This window comes from Cervus elaphus, chromosome 26 (assembly GCF_910594005.1).
Source record: "Cervus elaphus chromosome 26, mCerEla1.1, whole genome shotgun sequence".
Lineage (NCBI taxonomy): Eukaryota > Metazoa > Chordata > Mammalia > Artiodactyla > Cervidae > Cervus > Cervus elaphus.
Window position 1 is genome coordinate 40944782 of NC_057840.1, and position 13034 is coordinate 40957815.

Below are 13034 nucleotides of genomic sequence, written 5' to 3' on the forward strand. Positions count from 1 at the left end.
AAGCGCTTGTGCGGCCGTGGATCCTGGAGGCGCGACAGCTTTTCTTGCCACTTTTCTTGCAGATTGTTTTCTGCTCTCGCTCTCAAGCTTCTCAGCCTTGCTTGCTGCTTCAGAGACATGAGTTTGTCAGGACAGTAGCAGCCCAAAGACTGGCACCTCTAGAGACATCTGGATCTTCCGTTTGAGCTCAGTATGCCAGTCACGGACACTCGGTAATCCTTGGCCGGTCGTTACAGAATGGCTGCTTGTCCACCTGGAGAAAGTGTGAGCGTGGCTTGGGTGCCTGGTTCTTCCAGAGCCGGCATTGTGTTTTCTGGGTTGCTTTGCTGTTCCACGTCTGCTCATTCATCCGCCCATTTTCCACGCCTCCTTGCACTTACAGACTTCTTTCCTCGGCCTCTTCTCTGTCCTCACTTTGTCTTTTCAAGGCCAGAGGTTAGAAATGGGTTCGTTTTCCTCACCAGCTGCACAGGAGCTGCAGTAAAAGGCTGTCAGAGAACAGGTTGTTTTTTGCAGCTGGTTTATCTGAAGAACCAGTGGCAATACTGAAATGCTGATGTTTAAGCTACGGACAGCTTAAACATGTCGGTACATGTACATGTCTATACAAAAGCTCCCTGTGGTTTCATGCAGTTGTTTCCTTTGTGTTCCATTAGAACCGAGGAAGGGAAGTTCCTGTGTGAAATTTGCCATTCTTCTCTATTTAAATAGCAAAGATTCAAGGAGCCAGTATACCCTTCAGTGAGTCCTTCAATTAGCTTAACATAAGCTACTTCACTGAATCATCAAAGCTGCGGCCTCCAGGAAGAGTTTCCAGAGAGGTTCGCTGTTTAATAAAGGAAGAATATAATCCTGTTTCCTAGGTAACAGAGAAACTTGTTTCAGATTATTCCCTGTGGTGGATTTGAAGCCTCCACTCATATTTCGTGGGACCTGCTGTTCCTCCTTGATACCTGTGTGTTTCTCCCATGCTCTTTCGTGCCTGATGACACCCCCGCATCCCAGACATTCTCAAATCCTGAATTTGCTAGAATGTCCGTGTGGCCCCATCTCTGCTCCCCCAGCAGACATCATCTGTGTGCTGATCGATTCCCAGTTCCCTGGGCGGGCTACTTACTGACGCTCTTCGTTGTACCTTTTCTCAGCCCGCGTCACCGGAAGAACAGCTTGGGCATCAGGCCGTCCATTTTACAATCGGGCCCCCAGAATCGAGCCCTGACACCCCTCCACTAGCGACAGTCCCTCCGGTTCCCAAACCGAGAACCCTTCAGCTGCGGAAAGGTGCCGCCAGGAAGCCCGCTTCTGACGAGGCTCTGCCCACAACCACCCCGCCCACCCCAGAGGCCCCGCCCATGGCCCCCCCACCCACTCCGGAGGCCCCGCCCCTCGTGCCGCAGGTGCCCCCGCGCAGGAAGAAGTCGGCGCCAGCGGCCTTCCACCTCCAGGCACTGCAGAGCAGCAGCCAGCTTCTCCGGGGGCTCCCCTGCAGCGACGGTCCCCCCACAGCCCCGCCTGCCGGGGGTGCGCTCTCTCCACAGCCGGCTTTCCTGGGCGTTTCATCATCACCTGCAAGCCCCGAGGCTGATGGCACCACGGACAGAAAATCAGTGGGTGCCCCTCTTCTCGGTGACTGTCAGGATCCCTTCTGGAGCCTCCTCCACCACCCTAACCTGTTGAATAATTCCTGGCTTTCCAAGAGCTCCGATCCCCCAGACTCGGGGGCAGGGAACCTCGGAAGGGTGCACTCAGCCCCTTTGCAAATCAGTGCCTCACCAGCCCAGGAGCCGCCCCCGGAGCACAGACCAAAAGACGTCGGTTCCTGGGTGACAATCAGCGATAAGGACAAGAGAACGGTGCTGCAGGTGTTTGACCCGCTGGCGAAAACCTGACGGGGAAACCCACCGCCGCTCCTCGGCAGGATGCCTGCCTCCTTCCCTCCCTCCACTTTACAGGGGGAAGGCCCACTGCCCTCAGCCCCACCTGGAAAGAGACATTAGTTAAAGGCACACCGAAAAACATGGGTACTCCTGTGTAGTTTACAAAACTTGTGTCTCTTACTCGATACGATTATTACTCAGCCACCAAGATACGTTTTATTGCAGACTTGTGCATGTTCCGTCTCCTCTCAGGGTATGAGAAACCTCCGGGTAGATTCAGCCTGTGGATTTTAGGAAAGGAAACCTAGCCCCTAATGCCCAAGAAGCTCCTTCCCACAGAATTTTAAATGATTGTTTAATTTATGTGTGTATGTGGTGTGGTTTTTAGAAAAATACTGTTTGCAGTTTACAGATTTGGAATAACTTTTTGGTGACCCACTGAAGGTTGATGCCTACAGGATTACATTAGAAGGTGGCTGGGAACATTGAGAGCTGGGCCTAGCCAACACCAGGTTAAAAAAAAAAATACCAGAGTAGGAAGCAGCAAATAGGTTCACCAAAAGACAAGACTATACATTCCCAACAGCTGTTGTGTTTGTTTATGTACGTGTATATTAACCATGAAGGTGTGCAAGTCTTCAGGGAGATGGTGGCATTCCCTGCTACGGTTCTGGATCATATACCATTAGGTTCACACAAGCTCCAGCTGGCTAGAGCCTCCTGTCCCATGTCTTAGACTTTGCATGTCCCGTAAATTGCTGCAATCCTAAGCTCTGGTGTGCTACTGATTTTTCATATTCTCTATTCCCTATTGAATAAAACCTCATGGGCTGCTTTCCCCCTTATTTTCCATATCCGGTAAAAGCACAGATTGTGAAAACTCATACTGGCACATAATATTGAGTCTAATCATCATAATTTGAAGAATATTTGTTTTAGTCTGGTCTACTTGACTGTGGTTTCAGGAAGGAAACCACCATATGTCCCCAAGTATAAGAAACCCCAGGATATCTTGAGTTAACTTATCATCTACATTTTATTAGGGTTTTTTTTTTTCCTCCTATATATTTCCAGCACCACCTCTGAACTATTCAGTTCAGTTCAGTTCAATCACTCAGTTGTGTCCGACTCTTTGTGACCCCATGGACTGCAGCACACCGGGCTACCCTGTCCATCACCAACGCCTGGAGCTTGCTCAAACTCATGTCCATTGAGTCGGTGATGCCGTCCAACCATCTCATCCTCTGTCGCCCCCTTCTCCTCCTGCCTTCAGTCTTTCTTATTCAGTCATCTAGAAAGACATTGCCATGCTGCTTTACATTTCTAAAAGAATGTTAGGAGGCCTGGAAGTCTTTGGGAACAGACTTCACAATTTTGCTGATAAGAAATTGGCAAGATCGTAGTGTACCACATACCACATAGGCATCTTTCATGTCATAGAATCAAAAATCAATGAACCGGGGAATTCCTGTATTCAGAATTAATGGTTTTGTTGTTGTGGCAGTAATCATCTTGCCAGGGGACATGCCACTCTCCTACTAATCAAACCTCTGGGGTTTCAGAATTAACTTTCATCGCCACTATCAAGATACAGTACAGATTATTTAAGTCTGGCACTCAAGACAAAAACAAAGCTATATCTCATTTCACCTGAAAACTAAGAAAAAGATACTAGTGAGCCATGGAGATAAGCAGATAATGTGAGTAGTTAACTCGGTCATAAAAAATGGTGTTTTTAGCCTTAGCTGATTAGGACACCTTCTCTAGCACTTACCTCCTTTATATCATTTTTACGTCTCTAAGAAGTGTAAGAAGTAAACATGATCATTGAAAGAGTTGGGAGAGAGGCCGCAGGATAGGGGATAGGCTTTGGAAAAAGGTAAATCATTTGCAGGATTCACATTGCTTTTAAAGGGTACAGTTGAGAATAGAATCAAAGATTTTTAAATTCAAATACTGTTTTCTCTATAACCTCTTTCCTGCTAAAAAGGAGGTGAATATGAAGGCATATCTGTGTATTAAGTCAGAAAAAGCAAGGGTGGGGGGCAGTAAGCACCACAAAAATTGCTTCTAGGGCTTAATTTTCAGGTTTCTTCTTTGTTCTAGACAACAAATAGCCAATAAATGGTACTGAGAACAGAACTTCATTTAAGATAGGTGTTCATCACACATACAAAGAATCTGACAGTAAGCATTAACACACTTGTATTGAGGCAGGTCGAAGGAAAAATTATAAGTAGTTTAACATGAAATGAATACTATTTGATCATAGCTGTTCAGATTTAATGAATAACAGAGACTGGGTTTTGAGTTGATAATATGTAAGGTTCTCACACTCACATTCTCTTAAAAAGTGACAATTGGAATTGTCTTATTTTTTAAATCATTGCTTAACAGTTGGTATCTTTCCTAGGCTGGCAGTGGAATTGGTTGAATAATCTTGACAGTGAGCAGCTGGCATCCTGGGGATTTCATTCTGGGGTTTTTATTTTTAATCTTTCTTTGATGCTCCCACACCAGCCTTCTTAATGTGCCCTTGCAGTTTATTTCATTACTGTTCTGTAAGGTGTTACTGTTCACCGCAGAGTATTTTAGGCACAGACTTTATAATTTGGCATTGTCTCCCTGAACCCAATTAAATTCCTTTTTACAACATAATCTTCCCAAACTTCTTGCCTATTTAAAAAAAAATTGTTCCAGTAAATTACTGAAACTGGGACATCTGCCCAAGTGACTCCTGTGAAAGGTTAAAGTTGTTGAAGTTCAAGACACTTAAAATTCTCCTGACCTGTGTATAAGTAATAAGCAAGGTAATGTATAAAAACATTTCTTTTGTAATAAAGTAATTCTATTAAAAAGGAAAGCTGCAAAAATTGCTTACTGAACTTACTGGATGACTAGCAATGAATAAAAACTCTTTATTTGAAGTGATAATTTGTACTGAAATTGTAAAAAAACACCTATTAAATGTTTTGTCTTTTTTTAAAAAAATGTTTGGCTTTGTTCTTTTCAGATATGAAGAGAAGCTTGGGGTATCTTCGGCTAGCCTTTTATTCTGACTGAAATGTGATTATTAGTTATTCCTCTGAGTTTCTGTTTCTTTTTTCAACCATCAAACTAAGTTAAAGCGGCATAAAAGTAATAACTTGGCTAAGAATTTATGAGTTGAATGCTGCTGGCAGGGCTTACTGCCAGATCATTAATAACTTTATGCTGTAATATTGAGAGATGCTAGGATTCATGTTCTATAGGATCTTATAGCAAACTTAGACTGCTGAAGTGATTTGAGTCCATTATTGCATGGAGACAGGCGAAAGTAGTCTTCCAGTTCTGTCTAGGTTTGTTTTTAATTAATACACGAAATTTAGGTCATAAATGTTCTCTGATGCCTTTCAGGAATAAGAATATACTGACAATCTTCACGTATTAAAGATGCCTAGTCCTTCGTGACCAGTAAGTACTGTATTGGATTAATTTAATCTGAGTGCCTGGGACTCGGATGGGGAGGAAAGAAAGAACCCATTACAGTACCTTCCTTTCCCAAGGTTGCAGACTGAAACTCATTCTCATACAAGGCAAGCTGTTTGCACCTGTATAATCAGCTCTGTCTCCATGAGATAGGAGAATACAAATGAGAGAATGATTAATTGTGAGCAGAGGGCCAGGGGAGATTTGACAGAATGAGGATTAAGAATTTGATATGTAGCAAAGTAGATTTCTGTACATGGAAAGAATGAGCGAATGGGAAAGAATGTCAGAGCACCTTAAACGACAGTTTAGGATTTTATTCTATTTTTAGGATTTTTATCTATTTATGTAGATAATAGAAGTAGTGGGCAGCAAAAATACCTAAATAAATCTGAGTGTTGGTATGCTTAAGGTTACAGGCTTTGCCTGGGCTAATAGCAGTGCTTCAAAGCATCTGGAACATCATTTATAAATGGTGTGAGGTAGGGGGTCCGACATGCTCCTGAGGGGTAGTTACCCTATGCCATTTGTTAAATAACCATCACTTTCACTTTCTTAATTGGGTTTCTCAAGGTGTTATCCAATTTTGTTGACATTTTCAAATAACAGCATTGGTATTTATATTTCCTATTTTTTATTTTTATTTTATGTCAGTTTTTAAAACATTTTTAATGAATTTTAACTTAAAATCTTTAATTTGCACACTTCTCTAGTTTTGCTATTTTCCTAATTTCTTAATTAAAACTCATACTGGGTTTCATTATTTTTAGTCTTGCTTAACAATAAAGACATTTACAGATATATTTTACCGATTGTAGCTTTAACTGCACCCTACACACATTGGCATGAAAAAGTCTCATTTTCATTAATTTCTAGATTGCAATTTGCTTTTTTTAAAAAAATTATGCTTCCTTTATTTTTTATTTATGGCTTTTCTGGGTCTTTGTTGCTGTGCAGGCTTTTTTTCTAGTTGTGGAAAGCAGGGGCTACTCTCTAGTTGTGGCTTGTGGATTTCTGTTTGCAGAAGCTTCTGTTGTGGCGCGCAAGCTCTAGGGCACGCAGGCTTCACTCAGTGAGGCACATGGGCTCAGCAGCGTGGCTCCCAGGCTCCAGAATTCAGGCTTAATAGTTGTGGTGCATGGGCTGAGTTGCTCCATCTTTTCCAACCCAATGATCAAACCCACGTCTCTTGCACTGGCAGGTGGATTCTTTACCACTGAGCCACCAGAGAAGCCCTGTAATTTGCTTTTATTTTCTCTTTGGTTCAAGGGAGACTGTGCAGTTTTCCAGTAGTTAAGAGTTTGTTTGGCACTGTAAAATTGTTTCCTCCTAATTTTATTGAATTATGACCTGAGAATATGGCATAGATAAACATCTACCGTTTGTCACTGTATATGCATGCATGTGTGCTCCGTCATGCTGATTCTTTGCAACCCCGAAGACTGCAGCCTGACAGTCTCCTCTGTCCATGGAATTTTCTAGGCAAAAATACTGGAGTGGGTTGCCATTTCCTACTCCAGAATATCTTTCCCATTCATGGATCAACCCCGCATCTCTTGCATTGGCAGGAGAATTCTTTACCACTGAGCCACCTGGGAAGCCCATGTCAGTGTTAAGTATCGAGCTTAATTTACCTGAAATTAATCTAAGAGGATGGAACTAGAACTGATTAGCAATATTCCCTGAGCTCCTCCAGGTTTAAGCATGTTGGTTCATTACCTTGGTACCCATGTCAAGGGCAATTCAACTGAGCACAATTCTTTCTTTCCAACATCACTCTTTTCTAACATGAGGGCATTTTTTTGGTTTTTGGATTTTTGTTTGCATCTTAAAGTGCAGTATTTTCATTCCTTTTTTTTTTTTTGTATGCCAGGATTTAGTCAATAACCAAACTTGCCAAAAGACACATCCAGGCCCCTACTCCCTGAGTTTATGTTGACTGTGTCTGCCTGTTACCTTGTAGTTGAATGGTGACTAATCTATTGTCTTCTAATTAATTTTCCTTCTGCATTCATTGTGGTTCTGCAGCCGTTAAGCAAAACCTCTATTAAGAAGAGGATTTTCATCTGTGTCTCTCCCACTCTTTAATGTGGTTTCTGTTTTATCCTGTAATTGTCTTGATTGGGTTTCCAGTTTGTTTATGAATCTTTTTCCCTGTTGATCACTCTTTGTGTTCAAGGATTACATTTCCTTTTCTAATGGAATCTTCAGCCATCAGTATAAAACTTGGTTTGCTTTCTTAAGTATCATGCCATTTCATCTCAGGTATAATAAACTTCTTCCAGACAAACTTGCCCTGCTAAATGGAGGATGAACTCTCCTGAGTCTCTCCCCCACCTTATCTGAAACTGCTTCCTGTTCATCCCTGCTTGATGTTACTGCTCATCCCCTCTTCTTTTATCTGAGTGTGGGAAGGGGCAAGGGTTACCCCCACAGTACCCGTGGGGAGAGCCTTGTACTATCTTTGTTTAAAGATCTGGCCTCTCCCACTTCTTTTGAGGATTTAATGGCTATCCTGGGATTCACTTCCCCTGGACTCTTATCCTAGTCCCATGTTGTTGTTGTCCAGTCGCTCAGTTGTGTCTGACTCTCTGCAACCCCATGAACTGCAGCTCGGCAGGCTTCCCTGTCTTCACCGTCTCCTGGAGCTTGCTCAGACTCATGTCCGTTGAGTCAGTGATGCCATCCAACCATCTCATCCTCTGTTGCCAGCTTCTCCTCCTGCCTTCAATCTTTCCCAGCATCAGGGTCTTTTCCAATGAGTGGACTCTGAGCATCAGGTGGCCAAAGTATTGGAACTTAATAATCCCATGAGGGCTTCAGAAAACAAAGCCTGGCTGATTCTGCCTGCCCCATCACCCGCGTTTACATGTCCAATTATAGATGTTTCCAACCTCAAGGTTTATTCCTTAACTTTGCTCAAGACCGCCTTCCTCTTTTTTTCTACAAAATAGAGAACTGTTATCACAATTCTCAAGACTGTATTAATCTTGAGGTCCACCTTCTTCCCTATTATCACTTATTTTTTCCTAGCTACCATTTTTCAAAGTTAATGACAGCTTTTAGTCCTTTCATTTATTTTAGTTGCTGCTGAATTATTTTCTACTTTTCCTTTTTTCTTCCCCCTCCTAAAGCTAATTGAGGGAGAGAAATTCTAAGATCAGCTTGGAAGTCCTAGACTACCCACTACTGTGATGTTTTGTCAGTTTTTAATGTTTTAAACATTCTATGAAAACACTGCAATGCACATGCATAGGTTTTAAAATAAAACCTGGGCTTAATCTTTGCTCTCACTAGCTCTGAGACTTTGGGCCAGTTTTATGACTATTTTAATGCTGAGTTTTCCTATCTGTAAAATATGGCTAAATAAAACTACCTTGTATTCTTATATAAGGGGCTTCCCAAGTAGCTCAGTGGTATAGAATCTGCCTGCTAATAAAGGAGATGTAGGTTCAGTCCCTGGGTCAGGAAGATCCCCTAGAGAAGGGAATGGCTACCTACTCTAGTATTCTTGCTTGAGAAACCCCATGGACAGAGGAGTCTGGCAGGCTACAGTCCATGAGGTCACAGAGTTGGACACAACTGAGCACACATTCTTATATAAAGCCAACACTTGGTGCATAAGTATTCAAAACATGTTCACTGAATTACAGTTCTGTTTTATCACTAGGATGAGGAACCAATTAGGCCAAATGTGAAAATCAGAATCAGAGACTGGGCAATAGAAATGGAAAAGGATTCTGGGACCTTTGGAAGAAGAGAGGACAGCATCTGACAGTAATCCTATGTGGGGAGAAGTCAATTGAAAAAGGTCTTGCTTGAATGAAAAGTAATGAACTGTCTGAAACAGGAAGAGGAGAGATGGACTCGATGCAGAATAAACAATGAAATTCTTAAGAGCTTTCAAAGTGTTAATTTTTTAATTAAAATTTAATTTATTGAACATGTCTTTTTCATGGACATAATTTTTATACCAAATGTCAATAAAAACCAAACCAAACATTAACATATTAAATACTACAAAGATGTGAAAATTCAGGAGGGCATGCCTAAAACTCAAATTTTAGGAATTAGAAGTAATTTGAGGGGCATCATAAATTATGAACCAAGTTCAAGAGGTACATTACTGTATTACCGTGTCGCCTTTCTCAACAGGAAGTCTGCCAGCACCCAACACCATGGGCGTGCCCCGAGCCGAGGGCCACGGCCTCCACTATATTCCGTCTGTCAGTGTAACCTTGGGTGAATGGTTGAGCCAGCATCGAGAAAGGTATCCTGATGCTCCACGAGCAGTCCCTCTGTGGTGACATTTACACACTGGAGTAAAGGGGGAATCAGTGCCCTCGACTTTTAGGGTCGACAATGAAACCAGAAAGAAGTGAAGGGGTTATAGATGAGCATAACTAGTTTTTCATTGTCATCTGAATTGTATTTACAACTTGCTTAATGGCAACCCACTCCAGTACTGTTGCCTAAAAAATCCCATGGACGGAGGAGCCTGGTGCAGGCTACTGTCCATGGGGTCGCAAAGAGTCGGACATGACTGAGCAACTTCACTTTCTTTCAGTAGTCTGCTCTCTAACACACCTGTATTCTATTTCCTTCTGGATGAGTCATTTAAAGTGACTTTTCACATGAGGGGAATGGTAGTAGAAATCATCACCTGAAATCCTCTTCCAGAAAGGATATTTAAACAAGGCTGATTGAACTAGAATCATTTTATTGATGGTCTAAGTTTAAAACTGTTTCAAATGTGTATGTTTTCATATGTTGTGTTCTTAAGAGTTTTTCAGGTGATGATTATTTTAAAAAATATTATTGACTTAAATCTCAAAAGATTGAAGTAAATCTGTGTACATCATATCCACTTCATAAAAAGAATAAACAGAAATGGTGGCTTGCCTGAGAAACTATAGTAATTCAGAAGCTCTCTCTCCTAGATCTTATTTTTAAAGCACAGCTATAATAGCTATATCGAGATTTTATGAAGTGGAGTTTCATTCTGTTACTCCATGTTAATGAACAGATGTTCCAGTCATGGTTTATCTGCCATGGTTCATGGAAAACAGAAAAAAAAAAAAAGAACCAAACATACCTACACCTCTACCCTGTGATCCCATTAGCTAGTTTATTGCTGACAGCTAACCAGCACATTCTCTGCAGCAGGATAATAAGTCAAGTCACTTGTTAGGTCGTTGCATAATTAAACAATTAGATGTTGTGAGGGTTTATGGATGACCCCAATCTACCTTCAGATGCTGTACTTGTTTTTGACTATCCCATTCTATAAATGGTCATCATTTTCAAAATGGTAAACATAAGTTTAACATGACTTAGCAATTCCACTCCTAGTATATACCCAAGAGGATGTAAAACATCTCCACAAAAACACTTGTCCACAAATGTTCACAGCAGCATTATTCATAATCGCCCCAACACATAAAGGACCTAAATGTCCACCAACTGATGGATGGGTAAACGAATGTGGCACATCCAAGCAACAGATTATTATTTGCCATAAAAAACAACAAAGTACTACATATATGCGTGTTATATCATGGAGGAGACTTAAAAACACTATGCTCAAAGAAAGAAGCTAGGGGCTCCCCCAGTAGTCCAGTGGCTAAGACACTGTGCTCCCATTGCAGGGGGCCCAGGTTCGATCCCTGGTCAGGGAACTAGATCCCACGTGTCTCAACTGAAGATGCTACGTACCACAACTAAAACAAATAAATAAACAAGTGTTAAAAAAAAAAAAAAAAGAAAGAAGCTGGACATAGACAGCCACATAAGATTCCATTCCATTCCATTGTAAGATTCCATTTATATGAAATGTCCATAATAGACAAATCCATAGAGACCAAAAGATTAGTGTTTATCAGGGGTTGGGGGGACAGCAGAGGAAGACTGGTTGCTGGTGAGTATGGGGTTATTTGGGGGGATGATGAAATGTTCTGCAATTATATAGTGGTCATGGTTGCACAACTCTGTAACTACACCAAAAATCCATGAGCTGTACATTTAAAACAGTAAATTTTATAGTATGTGAATTATTTTTCAATTATTTTTCAAAAAGTCATCAATATGATTTCCTATTTCTCACATGCTAAAGACAATTAATACCACTTCCAAATGAGCAAGAAAGAAAGGTATACTTTATTTTGCTAAAATGAATCTGAGAATCTTGATACTATTGCTAATACGTGTATTGGCTTAGACTAGTTTTATTTCACACTCTGATCAATAATGGATTTATTATTCTTATCTGAGAAAAAAGTATAGGGAGCTACAGCCTGGAAGGAATTATTATAGGCTAGAACTCTTTGAAAAAGAAAAATACTTGTTCTCAGCAATATGAAAATAAAAACTTACCAGGAACTGACCCATGGATGACATGAGGTACAACAAAGTCAACACGTTAGACAAAGGTTTACACTGACAAGGTTTTAAAAATTTACAGCACATGGAAACCCAGACCCAAAACAGAGTCTTGAAGGTTCTAGTTCCTTCTCTCTCCACTTTAGGTTCCCTCCGAGAGGCATTTCTGTGCTAAGCTGGGGATGGCTCTCCCTGCAGAAGTCATCCGTGCTGCTCCTAGCATGCGCCGGGGACGGCCACAGACGGCAGAAGTCACGGGACACGTGCTCTGTGGCCATAGCAGCTTGCTCCTGATCACCAGGGACAATGCTGCACAAAATAAACTGGCACACAGGAAGTTTTTGTTTTTTTTTTTTTTAACTCAAAACCGTCCAGTCTAGCCCTCCCTTCATTCTTGATTGCCACTTTTATGTTCGTGTTTTACAGAACAGTAGTCCGTTGCCTGAGACGTACTCCAAGCCACCTGGATGCCACAATGACTATGTCTGCATGATTGCGTAGAGCTTAAAAAAGAGAACAACACGTTTCTTGCACTGTGGTCACTTATGAAAAGGGAAGAAGACGGCTGTCAGTTTTCCAGGTCTTTCGCTAAAGCGTCACGGATGAACTGTAAGGTGCGCTGGTACAAAAAAGCATCCTTTTTCTTTGGCTTACAAATGTTCAGATGGTTAACATCCACAGGAATTAGATCTCCAAGGCCTAAATCTAAAGAAAACAGAAATGTCCATAAAGTCTAGGTAAAAATATAAGCTGCCCCCTGTCAACAGGGAAAGAGACCAGATGGGTAGATGTAAATGTCAAGTTGGTTGTGACAGCAATCTCTAAAAGACAAAGGAACTTAAAGTTTGACTCTAGCTAAGCTGTATGTGCCTAATCATGAGAGGACAGAGCCTCAGGAGGTGCCTTTATGATTCTATGCTTTTCTCATAAATTCTGCATGTGTGTGCATTGCCTACTTCCTGATCTGATAGTGAACTGTGCCTGAGCACTGTCGTCTTCAAAACCTTTATACACAGGCTGTTACTAAGGTATCCCACACTTGTATGGACCACTTCTTTTTCTAGAGTTAATATGGGAAACTCGATAGTGAGCTCCCTTGCCCTGATGAAAAGAATGGGAACGTCTCACACAGAATCCTTTCTATACCCAGGCCCTCCATGCTCACTACCAGGGAAGGAGATGACATGGTGCTTGGGAGACCTGGGTGAGTTTTCGATGTTTCAGCCTAGCCAAGCCCACCGAGATGGCAGCGCCAGGGGGTACTAGTGAGGCCAGCCTGGTGAGCAAGTGCAGGTGGAGGTTATGAAGGAA

At 41.8% G+C, this 13034-nt stretch overlaps 2 protein-coding genes across 9 annotated transcripts in view; one reads left to right on the top strand and one right to left on the bottom strand.

Moving 5' to 3' along the window:
* The window catches only part of SYNJ2 (synaptojanin 2), a 106675-nt gene extending 101806 nt beyond the window's left edge, over nucleotides 1–4869 (top strand). For 2 of the 4 annotated variants that reach the window (XM_043888173.1, XM_043888170.1), the window contains one exon: nucleotides 1146–4869. In XM_043888173.1, the coding sequence (XP_043744108.1) occupies nucleotides 1146–1889 (744 nt within the window). In that variant the 3' untranslated portion in view covers nucleotides 1890–4869. Of the gene's footprint in view, nucleotides 1–62; nucleotides 213–1145 lie in introns of all 4 variants that reach the window. The other 2 variants (XM_043888174.1, XM_043888171.1) reach the window with 2 other exon arrangements.
* Nucleotides 4870–9901: 5032 nt separating this feature from the next.
* SERAC1 (serine active site containing 1) overlaps nucleotides 9902–13034 on the bottom strand; it is a 55198-nt gene continuing 52065 nt past the window's right edge. For all 5 annotated transcript variants that reach the window (XM_043888180.1, XM_043888176.1, XM_043888179.1 and 2 more), the window contains one exon: nucleotides 9902–12428. In XM_043888180.1, the coding sequence (XP_043744115.1) occupies nucleotides 12292–12428 (137 nt within the window). In that variant the 3' untranslated portion in view covers nucleotides 9902–12291. The remainder of the gene's footprint in view (nucleotides 12429–13034) is intronic.